Raw genomic sequence first — 14,329 nt, 5'->3', positions numbered from 1 at the left:
ACACATGTTTTGCTATACACATGTTTATTCCCTTTGTGTGTATTGGAACAAAACAAATTTGACAAAATGTCACACAAAACTCCAAAAATGGGCTGGACAAAATTCTAAATTGTGGATAAATAGGATTGTGATTTCAAGCATGTGATGCTCCTTTAAACTCCCCTGGGGCAAGTAACAGGTGTGGGCAATATAAAAATCACACCTGAAAGCAGATAAAAAGGAGAGAAGTTCACTTAGTCTTTGCATTGTGTGTGCCACACTAAGCATGGACAACAGAAAGAGCAGAAGATAACTGTGTGAGGACTTGAAAACCAAAACTGTGGAAAAATATCAACAATCTCAAGGTTACAAGTCCATCTCCAGAGATGTAGATTTGCCTTTGTCCACAGTGCGCAACATTATCAAGAAGTTTGCAACCCATGGCACTGTAGCTAATCTCCCTTGCAAAAGGTTGCAATGCAGGATAGTCCAGATGGTGGATAAGCAGCCCCAAACAAGTTCCAACGAAATTCAAGCTGTCCCAGGGAGCATCAGTGTCAGCGCAAACTATCCGTCGACATTTAAATGAAATGAAACGCTGTGGCAGGAGACCCAGGAGGACCCCACTGCTGACACCGAGACATAAAAAAGCAAGACTAGAGTTTGTACTTGAAATGTACTTGAGTAAGCCAAAATCCTTCTGGGAAAAACGTCTTGTGGACAGATGAGACCAAGATAGAGCTTTTTGGTAAAGCACATCTTTTTACTGTTTACCGGAAATTGAATGAGGCCTACAAAGAAAAGAACACAGTACCTACAGTCAAATTAGTGGAGGTTCAAAGATGTTTTGGGGTTGTTTTGCTGCCTCTGGCACTGGGTGCCTTGAGTGTGTGCAGGACATCATGAAATCTGAGGTTTACCAAAGGATTTTGGGGCGCAGTGTAGGGCCCAGTGTCAGAAAGCTGGGTTTGCGTCCGAGATCTTGGGTCTTCCACCAGGACAATGGCCCCAAACATACTCCAAAAAGCACCCAGAAATGGATGGCAACAAAGTGCTGGAGAGTTCTGAAGTGGCCAGCAATGAGTCCAGATCTAAATCCCATAGAAGCGACTGATTTCAGTTATTTTTTTCCAAAGGGTGTGCAACCAAATATTAAGTTAAGGGTGTTTTTGTCTTGTCTTGTCTGTTTTGTCATGTATAGGTTTTATTTATGTCTGTACTTTTAAAAGTCACAAACAGCTGGAACCAAATTCCTTGTGTGTGTGTCAATACACTTACACGGCCAATAAACCCGATTATAATTCTGATTCTGATTTTGATTTTGTCCAGCCCATTTTTGAAGTTTTGTGTGACATTATGTCAAATTTGCTTTTTTCCCTCCCTTTTTTTTGTTTTGTTCCAATATACACAAAAGGAATAAACATGTGTATAGCAAATTTTCTGTGAGAAATACTTGATTTTCTGGAAAAATGTCAGGGGTGCCAACAATTCTGGCCATTAATGTATATGTATGGTTAAGGATTGTAGCTGTTTCTTGAAAAATTTGTATTTATAGTATCTGGCAGATGCTTTTCTTCACAGCGATGTAACAAAATCAAATCATTCCAGACATGGCCTCCTCCTTTGCCCGTGCAGTGATTTATGATCATTCAGCTACAGGAGCAATTGTGATGTCAGGCATTAACTTTGGGCAAAAAGACCTAGTCACTAGACAGGGGTCCAGCTGTGGTAACAGTTTTAGGAAGGACCATACATGGGTTTGATGGTAATGTGTCCACATACTTTTGGCTATACAGTATAGCTAAGCAGTTGAGAGTTGTTCAGCTATAGATCTTTGATTGTCCTGGAGTTGGAACCAGAGTTTGTTTTTCCACCCTGGCTCTCTTGGATCTTTGAATTTATGACCCATAATGGCAATGAGTTGCTTTTGTACCTGAAGGGACGTCATTTAAGGTGACATACAGGCGGAACCACATCTGCCCTATACAGATTCTACACTGGTGCAAGAATGGCAGAAATTGAATTATGTATAGCAGCTCATCAGCGGAAAGTACATAAAACCCAGCAATTATTCACAAAGGCAGTGTAGGTGCTTGGTCAGTCCTTTGTCATTTCAAGTGACAAGTGGCATTTCAAGACTGGACTCCTGCAAATCACACTTGATGGATTCGGTCCTCCAAAGCTAGTAGCAGTCTCATAAGAATTTCTTAATAAGAAGTGATCTAGTCTGTGACGAGTTATTTTTTATACAGCATTTGCCTCAAAATTATAGACACCACAGCTTGGATGAACGTTGGTACTGTGGTACTCTTTGTAATTCCACTATCTTACACATATGAGCCATGGTGGGTTTCTCTCCATCTTGCAATATCAGTTCAAAACAGAGTTTCCCTCTGCATATCTTCCATCTCTTCCATGCCTTCCTTCCTTGTAGGCCACCAAATTCCAGATTTGGTTTAAATTACTCCAAATGCCAAGAAAGAAATTGACGATTCCCACTATTAGCAAGTAAAGAAGGATACTGTAGGATTCATGTTTGTCTGATCTCAGTGGAAACAAGAAGAATGCATTCTGTACTCGGTTTCTCTGTGTTGATTATGTCAAAAAGACAGTTATCTAATCAGACATTCCAGTCACTGAACGTCATTTGGTGATCCCTCATGTCTATGTTACCTTCTGGTTCTCCCTTGTAGCTATGCTGCCATAGCGAGTCTTGCCGGAGCCCAAACTGCACAGTGACATTAATTACTTCATTATTCAATTACAAAGTTTTACTCCTATTCACGAGAATGACTTAATTTCATTAATTTCCTCATCAAAATCATCAACCTGCATTCTCGATCCCTTGCCTACAAGTTTCTTTAAACAGATCATTCCAGAGGTAATTGAACCTGTTTTAAAAATAATAAACTCTTCCATTAGCACTGGTTTTGTACCAAAATCCTTCAAACTGGCAGTTATCCACCCCCTAATTAAGAAACCTGACCTTGACCCATGTCAGCTGTCCAACTACAGACCAATATCAAATCTCCCCTTCATAGCCAAAATTTTGGAAAAGGTTGTAGCACAGCAGTTATGTTTACACCTACTTATGAATAATATTTTTGAAATGTATCAGTCAGGATTTCGGCCTCATCATAGCACAGAGACGGCGCTAGTTAAGGTGGTAAATGACCTGTTATTGGCCTCTGATCAGGGTTTTGTCTCCTTACTTGTTTTGCTCGACCTTAGTGCAGCTTTTGACACCATTGATCACACTATACTACTTGCTAGACTTGAGAACGTTGTTGGAATAAAGGGAACGGCTCTCTCTTGGCTCAGGTCTTTTTTGACTGATCGCTATCAGTTTGTTGATGTTAATGGTGAGTTCTCCACACTCTCTGAGGTAAAGTTTGGTGTTCCTCAAGGATCTGTCTTAGGCCCTCTGCTTTTCTCTTTATATATGCTGCCTCTTGGAGAAATTATTCATAAACATGGTATTAGATTCCATTGCTATGCTGATGATACACAGCTATATATTTCAGCAAAGCCAGATGAGAGAGATCAGCTTAACAATGTTGAAAAATGTGTAAAGGACATTAGACAGTGGATGCTCGATAACTTTCTTCTGCTAAACTCAGATAAGACGGAAGTACTTTTACTAGCACCACATGCAGCTAGAAGCAAACTTTCCGATTACCTAACATCTCTGGATGGTGTTTCTGTTTCAGCGTGTACGGCTGTCAAAGACCTTGGTGTGATTATTGACTCGAGTCTTTCCTTTAAGGCTCACGTGAATAATATTACCAGGATCGCTTTCTTTCACCTTAGAAATATTGCTAAAATTAGAAATATGATGTCGTTACAGGATGCAGAAAAACTAGTTCATGCTTTTGTTACTTCTAAATTGGACTACTGTAACGCTTTACTGTCTGGGTGTGCGAGTAGGTGCATAAATAAGCTTCAGTTAGTTCAGAATGCAGCAGCAAGAGTCCTCACTAGATCACCCCTGTATTAATCAGTCTACACTGCTCCCAATCAAATTTCGCATTGATTATAAAATTCTACTACTGACATATAAAGCACTTAATGGTCTCGCACCACCGTATCTGAGTGAACTTCTGTACCAGTATGATCCTCCATGCCTACTTAGATCAAAAGGTGCTGGCTATCTGTTGGTTCCTCCATTAATGAAGATTACAGCAGGGGGCAGATCTTTCTCTTATAAAGCCCCGCAGTTATGGAACAGCCTTCCAACCAGTGTTCGGTACTCAGACACAGTCTCAGTGTTCAAGTCGAGGTTAAAAACATATTTATTCAGTCAAGCCTTTAATCAGTAGATTTTTTCTCAGGTAAAGGCTCAGATCTGGAGGGAACACTGATATAGAGTGTTTGGTGAACTGGGATATTTGTACGCTGTCGTCCCCTCACATTCACGTGTTCACTCAGGTTTGTTGATGGTGGTGTGGTGGGCCGTCTCTTATCCCAGAGATCCCTCATGTCTGTGTTGCCTTCTGGTTCTCCCTTTTAGTTATGCTGCCATAGCGAGTCTTGCTGGAGTCCAAACTGCACAGTGACTTTAACTCTCATGCAACAATAGGTACACTTAATAATCCATATCCTTCTCTTCCTGTCACCCTCTTCTCTCTCTCTCTCTCTCTCTCTCTCTCTCTCTCTCTCTCTCTCTCTCGGTCGAGTTAAACATGCTCCTGAGGCTCCAGTGACCACTGTTCCTGCCCCTCTCCCCCCCGTGGATCTTCCCACTTCATCCAGGCCTGCCTGGATTGGACTGTAGTTGATGTCCACAGTCTCCTACACTGACTCAAAAATACACTTCGCTTTTGATCATCATCACTGCACCCTGCAACATTGTATACCCGCCACAAATGGACATTCGGTGTAACCCAGATGAGGATGGGTTCCCTCTTGAGTCTGGTTCCTCTCAAGGTTTCTTCCTTATGCCATCTCGGGGAGTTTTTCCTTGCCACAGTCGCCAGTCGCCACCGGCTTGCTCATCAGGGACAAACTTACTCATAAAGAACATATTCATTTTTAATCACCGCATTATCTGTCTAAAGCTGCTTTGAGACAATGTTCATTGTTAAAAGCGCTATACAAATAAAAATGAATTGAATTGAATTGAATTAACTTTCATACAACAATAAGGACACTTAATAATCCGTATCCTTCTCTTCCTGTGATCTCTCTCTCTCTCTCTCTCTCTCTCTCTCTCTCTCTCTCTCTCTCTCTCTCTCTCTCTCTCTCTCTCTCTCTCGTTAAACATGCTCCTGAGGTTTCAGTGACCACTGTTCCTGCCCCTCTCCCCTCTGTGAATCTTCCCACTTCGTCCAGGCCTGCCTCTGTATAGTGTTCTCTTCGATTGGAGGCCATTCTGTGCAGCTTGGGACGGTTTCTCATCAACACCTTGGGTGGTTCCATGAAATTCCGGAGTAAGAACGGGCGCTTTGAGGATGGATTGGACTGTAGTTAATGTCAACAGTCTCCTACACTGATTCAGGACTACTTTTCGCTTCTGATCATCATCACTGTACCCCGCAACATCGTATATCTGCTATGAATGGACATTCAGTGCAACCAAGATGAGGATGGGTTCCCTCTTGAGTCTGGTTCCTCTCAATGTCTCTTCCTTATGCCATCTCGGGGAGTTTTTCCTTGCCACAGTCGCCACCGGCTCGATCATCAGGGACAAACGTACTTATAAAGACCAAACCAGGAGAGCTGAGTATCAATGGTGGCTCCTGGTTTTCCTCTAACCTACTGAAATGGATTTGGGCCAAAGATTGTGTTCCTGTGCTTCATTAGTACAGATCAGATCAGATCTAGTGCCATCAGCCAGATCCAATAGAATCCAGTCCAGTGCTTAAAGACCCAGTCTTGCCACTGGACATGTAGGCGATACATCTACATTGTATAAATATGTTGGCCAGATAAGCGGGAATAAAACCTTCCAGAAGGCTATTAGATTGTGTGGTGTGGCCGTATTGTGCTTATTTAGTGTGATTGGGTACTGATATGTAGTGAGAAGTCTTAGGGTCAGTTGTTGCTCCTGTTCATCCCAAAATTGTTCAGAGAAGGGCTTTATGAAGCATCTAGACCTCAAAATCTGCCCTTCATTAAAGTGGCTCAGAACTTTACACTTGTCCATTTTTTTAAATACTAACACACTTTGAGTACTGACTGCGTACATACATATCAGCTTTACAGAAATCTGGCTATAAAACAAAAATGTATATGTATCCTCAACAATCAGACCAAAGGTTATAGGTGGCAAAGAAAAAGAAAAACTCCCAGTGGAAAACAAGAGTGTGTATTTATTGATAGAGACTTCAAAGCACTTCTGTAATTTGCTATGACGAAATGTAAATGTGGGAGGAACAGCTCCAACACTTAACCATACAGATTTGCATAGTCTGTAAAAGCCGGTTACAAATGTCACACTATTAGTCCCACATATACAGTACTATATGCATACACAACAGACAACAGCCACAAACACCATCTATGTGATAGTATAGATACAATGCTGAAAGACTGCTACAGTGAGGAAAATAAGTATTTGAACACCCTGCTATTTTGCAAGTTCTCCCACTTAGAAATCATGGAGGGGTCTGAAATTGTCATCGTAGGTGCATGTCCACTGTGAGAGACATAATCTAAAAAATAAAAAATCCAGAAATCACAATATATGATTTTTAAACTATTTATTTGTATGATACAGCTGCAAATAATTATTTGAACACCTGTCTATCAGTTAGAATTCTGACCCTCAAAGACCTGTTAGTCTGCCTTTAAAATGTCCACCTCCACTGCATTTATTATCCTAAATTAGATGCACCTGTTTGAGGTCGTTAGCTGCATAAAGACACCTGTCCACCCCATACAATCAGAAGGAATCCAACTACTAACATGGCCAAGACCAAAGAACTGTCCAAAGACACTAGAGACAAAATTGTACACCTCCACAAGGCTGGAAAGAGCTACGGGGAAATTGCCAAGCAGCTTGGTGAAAAAAGGTCCACTGTTGGAGCAATCATTAGAAAATGGAAGAAGCTAAACATGACTGTCAATCTCCCTCGGACTGGGGCTTCATGCAAGATCTCACCTCATGGGGTCTCAATAATCCTAAGGAAGGTGAGAAATCAGCCCAGAACTACACGGGAGGAGCTGGTCAATGACCTGAAAAGAGCTGGGACCACCGTTTCCAAGGTTACTGTTGGTAATACACTAAGACGTCATGGTTTGAAATCATGCATGGCACGGAAGGTTCCCCTGCTTAAACCAGCACATGTCCAGGCACGTCTTAAGTTTGCCAGTGACCATTTGGATGATCCAGAGGAGTCATGGGAGAAAGTCATGTGGTCAGATGAGACCAAAATAGAACTTTTGGGTCATAATTCCATTAAACATGTTTGGAGGAAGAAGATGAGTACCATCCCAAGAACACCATCCCTACTGTGAAGCATGGGGGTGGTAGCATCATGCTTTGGGGGTGTTTTTCTGCACATGGGACAGGGCGACTGCACTGTATTAAGGAGAGGATGACCGGGGCCATGTATTGCGAGATTTTGGGGACCAAACCTCCTTCCCTCAGTTAGAGCATTGAAGATGGGTCGAGGCTGGGTCTTCCAACATGACAATGACCCAAAGCACACAGCCAGGATAACCAAGGAGTGGCTCTGTAAGAAGCATATCAAGGTTCTGGAGTGGCCTAGCCAGTCTCCAGACCTAAACCCAATAGAGAATCTTTGGAGGGAGCTCAAACTCCGTGTTTCCCAGCGACAGGCCAGAAACCTGACTGATCTAGAGAAGATCTGTGTGGAGGAGTGGGTCAAAATCCCTCCTGCAGTGTGTGCAAACCTGGTGAAAAACTACAGGAAACATTTGACCTCTGTAATTGCAAACAAAGGCTACTGTACCAAATATTAACATTGACTTTCTCAGGTGTTCAAATACTTATTTGCAGCTGTATCATACAAATAAATAGTTAAAAAAATTATACATTGTGATTTCTGTTTTTTTTTTTTTTAGATTATGTCTCTCACAGTGGACATGCACCTACGATGACAATTTCAGACCCCTCCATGATTTCTAAGTGGGACACTTGCAAAATAGCAGGGTGTTCAAATACTTATTTTCCTCACTGTATATCTACATTAGATGTGCACAATGTAAACACTAGGTGGCCATTTATGCAGAGGCTGTCAGGATATAAAGTTTAGTAACAGCTAGTCTTTTCTGGGTTATGAGCCTCATGCATGTTCCTTTTGTTTCTATGCAACAAACCCACAAGAACTGCACAATTAATAAGTGGAAGAAATTTAAGTCCAAATGTGAAATCTTTGGCTCTAATGGTAGAACTTGTGTAAGACGGAGAACAGGAAAGATGTCAGCAGACTGCTTCAGCCCCACAGTCAAAAATGTAGGTGGAATCTTAATGGTTTGGGGTTGTTTTAGAGCAGGGGATTTTGGAGACTTAATCCAGGTAAAAGAAATACTGAATCAACACAACTAGCATTCCATACTTCAACACCATGCAACCAGGTCTGGACCTTTTTTGCACCACAGACCCGTTTAATGTCAGAAAGGCCTTTAAGGTGTGGCAGATAAATACAACAAAATAAAATTATATGACCATAAAAACTGATATTTTCTAAATATGATAATAAATGTGAATCCACTGTGTAGGTAAGACATGTAACCAAGGCATCATGACATGCATCATGAGTGAGTAATTTTCCTAAATAAAACATTGTTCAGAATCAGATAATAAATAAAACGGAAATAATGTAAGTTACCAATAGGTACCAATTGGCCCACGGACCAGTGCCGGTCCTCAGCCCGGGGATTGAGGACCACTGGTTTATATAGAGTAAACAGTGGGCTTTAGTGTTATCTAACATGAATAACACAAATGACCTGCCCAGTCAATGCACCTAAATCCCATTGAACTGCTCTGGGATGAACTGGATCACAAAAGGAAATTTCCAACTGGTGAGGAACATCTTTGGCGAGTTTTACAAGAGACTTGGCAAAATATTTCAGCTGAATGTTTGGAGAAACTAACTATCCGGTTGCCAAGAGTGGGTAAAGCTTATTCATAATAAGGAAGGATTTTTCAATGAGAATAAAGTATACATTTATATATTTGTTTGGTTAAAGTCAAACTTCATATTGTCAACCTAGTTAGTTGCATACAAACAAAAGGAATATGCATGTGTCTCTCAAAAAACATAAAACACTAGGTCTTTTCACACGTTTGACCGGCTCTGTCATCTGTCTATATATAGACAGATGACCTTCACAATCATATGTGGTTCTTCACTAATCTGTTGCCACAACGTGACATGACTGCCCAAAAAAAACCAAAAAAAAAAACATAACTGATATGCAGGTGCCCACAAACAATTTACGCTGCATGTATGTAATGAATTGTTATTGTTGTAATGAAAAATTCAGATAATTGTCTCAAGTATAATTAGGAACCACAGGTTTCAGAAATAACTGATTATTCATCGCTATTCAGAGCTTAACTGCATTAAAAAGGAGGAAGTGATGCAAAGGCATTCACACTCACCTGTAAAGTGTGTCCCACCATTAAATCTGTGCATCCCACTTGGTGTGGTCCTTTTCCTTGAGGAATTCCCAAGCTGTTTTGGCCCACTGAATTTCCCATTTGAGCAAGGCTGGGTGATTCCACTTCCTTAAGATGATTTCCTTTGATTACAAAATAAATAGTTATTACATTATATTAAATATTCTAATAGTGAGCCATCATGAATCATTACTTCTTCTTCTTCTTTCGGCTGCTCCCATTAGGGGTCGCCACAGCGGATCATCCGTCTCCATACCACCCTGTCCTCTACATCTGCCTCTTTCACACCAACTACCTGCATGTCTTCCCTCACCACATCCATGAACCTCCTCCTTGGCCTTCCTCTTTTCCTCCTACCTGGTGGCTCCATCTTCAGCATTTTTCTACCAATATAATTCATGTCCCTTCTCTGCACATGTCCAAACCATCTCAATCTCGCCTCCCTTACCTTGTCACCAAAACATCCTACATGTGCTGTCCCTCTAATAAACTCATTTCTAATCTTGTCCATCCTCGTCACTCCCAACGAAAACCTTAACATCTTTAGCTCTGCTACCTCCAGCTCCACCTCCTGTCTTTTACTCAATGCCACTGTCTCTAATCCATACAACATCGCAGTTCTCACCACAGTCCTATAAACTTTCCCTTTCATTCTTGCAGATACCCTACTATCACAAATCACTCCTGTCACTCTTCTCCACCCACTCCACCCTGCCTGCACTCTTTTCTTTACTTCTCTAACACACTCTCCATTACTTTGCACTGTTGACCCCAGGTACCTGAACTCCTCCACCTTCTCCACCTCTTCTCCCTGCAACCGCATCACTCCACTGCCCTCCCTCTCATTCACACACATGTACTCTGTCTTACTCCTACTGACTTTCATTCCCCTTCTCTCAAGCGCATATCTCCACCTCTCCAGGCTCTTCTCAACCTGCTCACTACTCTCACCACAAATCACAATATCATCTGCAAACATCATAGTCCAGGGAGACTCCTGTCTGACCTCGTCCGTCAACCTGTCCATCACCACTGCAAACAGGAAAGGGCTCAGGGCCGATCCTTGATGCAGTCCAACCTTCACCCTGAACCAGTCTGTCGTACCTACTGCACACTTCACTGCCGTCACACTGTCCTCATACATGTCCTGCACCACCCTCACATACTTCTCTGACACACCTGACTTCCTCATACAATACCACATCTCCTCTATCGGCACCCTGTCGTACGCTTTCTCTAAATCCACAAATACACAATGCAGCTCCTTCTGTCCTTCTCTATACTTCTCCATCAACATCCTCAAAGCAAATAAGGCATCTGTGGTGCTCTTCCTCGGCATGAAACCATACTGTTGCTCACAGATGGTCACCTCTTCTCTCAGCCTGGCTTCCACTACTCTTTCCCATAACTTCATGGTGTGACTGATCAACTTAATTCCCCTGTAGTTACTGCAGGTCTGCACATCTCCCTTATGTTTAAAGATCGGTACCAGCACACTCCTTCTCCATTCCTCAGGCATCCTCTCCCCTTCCAGAATCCTGTTAAACAATCTGGTTAAAAACTCCACTGCCATCTCTCCTAAACATCTCCACGCTTCTACCGGTATGTCATCTGGTCCAACCGACTTTCCATTCTTCATCCTCCTAATCGCTGCTCTCACTTCCTCCTTACTAATCCTATCTACATCCTGCTTCACCAACTCCAACTCCACATCCTCCAACCTTCTCTCTCTCTGATTTTCCTCATTCATCAGCTGCTCAAAATACTCCCTCCATCTTCTCAACACACTCTCCTCATTAGTCAACCATCCTCCATCCTTTATTGCTCTAACTTGCAGTACATACTTCCCAGCTCGGTCCCTCTGCCTGGCCAATCGGTATAAATCCTTTTCTCCTTCCTTAGTGACCAACCTCTTATAAAGCTCCTCATATGCCCTTTCCTTGGCTTTCGCCACATCCCTTTTTACCTGCTGCCACATCTCCTTGTACTCCTGCCTACTTCTCTTATCACTCTGTCTATCCCACTTCTGTTTTGCCAACCTCTTTCCCCTAATGCTCTCCTGCACTTCCTCATTCCACCACCACGTCTCCTTGTCTTGCTTTCTATTTCCAGATGTCACACCAAGTACTTTTCTAGCTGCCTCCCTCATCACTCCTGCAGTAGTTGCCCAATCATCCGGCACCTCTTTACCACCACCAAGCCCCTGTCTGACCTCTTCTCTGAACCTCACACTACACTCTTCCTCCTTCAGTTTCCACCATCTTATTCTTCTTTCAATCCTTACTTTCCTCCTCTTCTTCTTCGCCTCCAAAACCATCCTACAGATCACCATCCGATGCTGTCTAGCTACACTGTCCCCCGCCAACACCTTACAGTCTCCAATCTCCTTCAGGTTGCATCTCCTACACAGAACATAATCCACCTGTGTGCACCTTCCTCCACTCTTATACGTCACCCTATGATCCTCCTTCTTCTTAAAATACGTGTTCACCACTGCCATTTCCATCCTTTTAGCAAAATCTACCACCATCTGCCCTTCCACATTCCTCTCCTTAAAACCATACCTACCCATCACCTCCTCATCACCTCTGTTCCCTTCACCTACATGCCCATTAAAGTCTGCCCCAATCACCAATCGTTCTTTCCTAGGTACACCATCTACCACTTCATCTAATTCACTCCAGAATCTTTCCTTCTCCTCCATCTCACAGCCAACTTGTGGAGCATAGGCACTGATGACATTTATCATCATCCCTTCAACTTCCACCTTCACGATCATCACCCTATCAGAAACTCTCTTCACCTCCACTACACTCTTACTGTACTCTTCCTTCAGAATCACCCCTACACCATTTCTCTTTCCATCCACACCATGATAAAACAGTTTAAACCCACCTCCAATGTTCCTGGCTTTACTCCCTTTCCACTTGGTCTCCTGAACACACAGCATATCTACCTTTCTCCTCTCCATCATATCAGCTACCTCTCTCCCTTTACCCGTCATAGTACCAACATTTAAAGTACCAACCCGAACCTCTACTCTCCTACACTGCTCCTTTTCCTGCCATCTCTGTAGACGTCTTCCTCCTCTCCTTCTCCTCCTTCGGCCAACAGTAGCCCAATTTCCACCGGTACCCTGTCGGCTAACGATACCTGTGGCGGTCGTTGTTTGTGATCCGCATATTTGATTTGGCACATGTTTTACGCTGGATGCCCTTCCTAACGCAACCCTCCCCATTTACCCGGGCTTGGGACCGGCACTAAGAGTGCACTGGCTTGTGCCCCCCTAATGGCTGGGTTATCATGAATCATTACTTATGACAGCTAATTCATCAACGCTGACCTAAACAACATTACCGATCATGATTTGATTGGTTGATTGGCTGATTGGAAGGCTGCTAGGCATAAGCTGTAAGCTTGGTGTCTCGTAAAGCACCGGTGTTACCAGGACCACAGTTCTTGCTGTAGCATGTTGGAATTGTGAATACATGGGATTAGGGGTGCTTTGACACAACAGGTTCAATCCTGAGCTCAGGTTACTGTCTGTGCAGTTTCACATGACCTATAGTCTATAGTCTGCAGTCTCCTAACCCTGATCCATGTATAGATATTTCTGAACAAGAAAGAATGAACACGTGAAAATAGTTGTAACTTCTACCAGGTGTATCACAAGACGATCTCTTCTCATCATTACCGACTAATGTAATGATTTATGGCATGGAAGTAAACCAAAAAGATCTTTTTACAACATTTACATTGTACTATACTGTTAGTTTAGCCTGTATTTAACATTTTATAGTGTATTGTTTTGTTCTATATCCATGGATTTTAAGGCTTGTGTTCGTTGAACTCTTTTATTTGTTGAAAAAGGGTTCGTGACGCGGGTTTCCTAAACACATGGCAACCCGGAGAGTGACGCGTAGAACTTGGAGTGTAATTTCACAATAGTGCAGATCAGTGAATCTGTTCATTGAAAAAATATATCAATAAGTGACCCGGGAATAGTCACAAAAAACGTGTTAGTTCTTCCCAGATTCTGTTTAAATGTAAGTTACATAAGATAGAAAAAAGGAAATATAACTGTGTGAAGTCTAATCAGGTTTACTTTTAGTCCTTCTCCAGACTTTCATGGTGGAAGAGATAGAAAAAAGTATTACCTGGAGCAGAAATGAAGCGAGTCTCGGATCTCCTTGATAAATGACTGTTGTAGTCGGACATACAGTGGGAGAAACCCAGTTTCATCCAACCAGTTCTACACAGTGTTTCCCCTCCATACAGACACACATACACACACTTCCGGTATCTGATCAGCATGAAGAATGAGCACGAACACCTTTCAAAATCTATATGTTACCTTTTCATTACGTCACACTATTCGGCGTAACTCGGAAGTAGGACGGAATGCGGACAACTCGGGAATGACGCCATTATCGACCTCCGTGAAGGCGATAATGCCGTCACGCAGCTTTCCTCCGTAAACAGTGCTCTCTGTTTTAATACCCCAAAATGCCCATGTGTTTAGTGTTCGGATACAAAGACGTGTACAATCTTTAAATGGTTTTAAAAATCTGTCTGCGTTTGCTGTGCGCTGCCATATTGGTTTGACGTCACTTCCTGAACAAGTTGAGCCCCCTATAGTTTCTGTTTCTGGTTGTTTTTATTGTGTCTCGACAATTTCAAAGTGTATAGATAAAAAAAAAAAAGAGGGGTTTTCTTACAGGTTAAGAATGAAAGGAGGTGACAATGACTTAAGTTGTA

General features: G+C 42.4%; 1 protein-coding gene across 1 annotated transcript in view; it reads right to left on the bottom strand.

Moving 5' to 3' along the window:
- The window catches only part of pla2g7 (phospholipase A2, group VII (platelet-activating factor acetylhydrolase, plasma)), a 23,262-nt gene extending 9,021 nt beyond the window's left edge, over positions 1-14,241 (bottom strand). Inside the window, exons 1-2 of the mRNA XM_083563082.1 lie at positions 13,729-14,241; positions 9,554-9,693 (exon numbers count right to left, since the gene is read on the bottom strand). Coding sequence (XP_083419208.1) covers positions 9,554-9,693; positions 13,729-13,885 — 297 coding nt within the window. The 5' untranslated portion in view covers positions 13,886-14,241. The remainder of the gene's footprint in view (positions 1-9,553; positions 9,694-13,728) is intronic.
- Positions 14,242-14,329: the final 88 nt, after the last annotated feature.

Source organism: Silurus aristotelis (genome assembly GCF_946808225.1).
Source record: "Silurus aristotelis genome assembly, chromosome: 15".
Classification (NCBI taxonomy): Eukaryota; Metazoa; Chordata; class Actinopteri; order Siluriformes; family Siluridae; genus Silurus; species Silurus aristotelis.
This window is presented reverse-complemented; position numbering and strand designations above follow the sequence as displayed.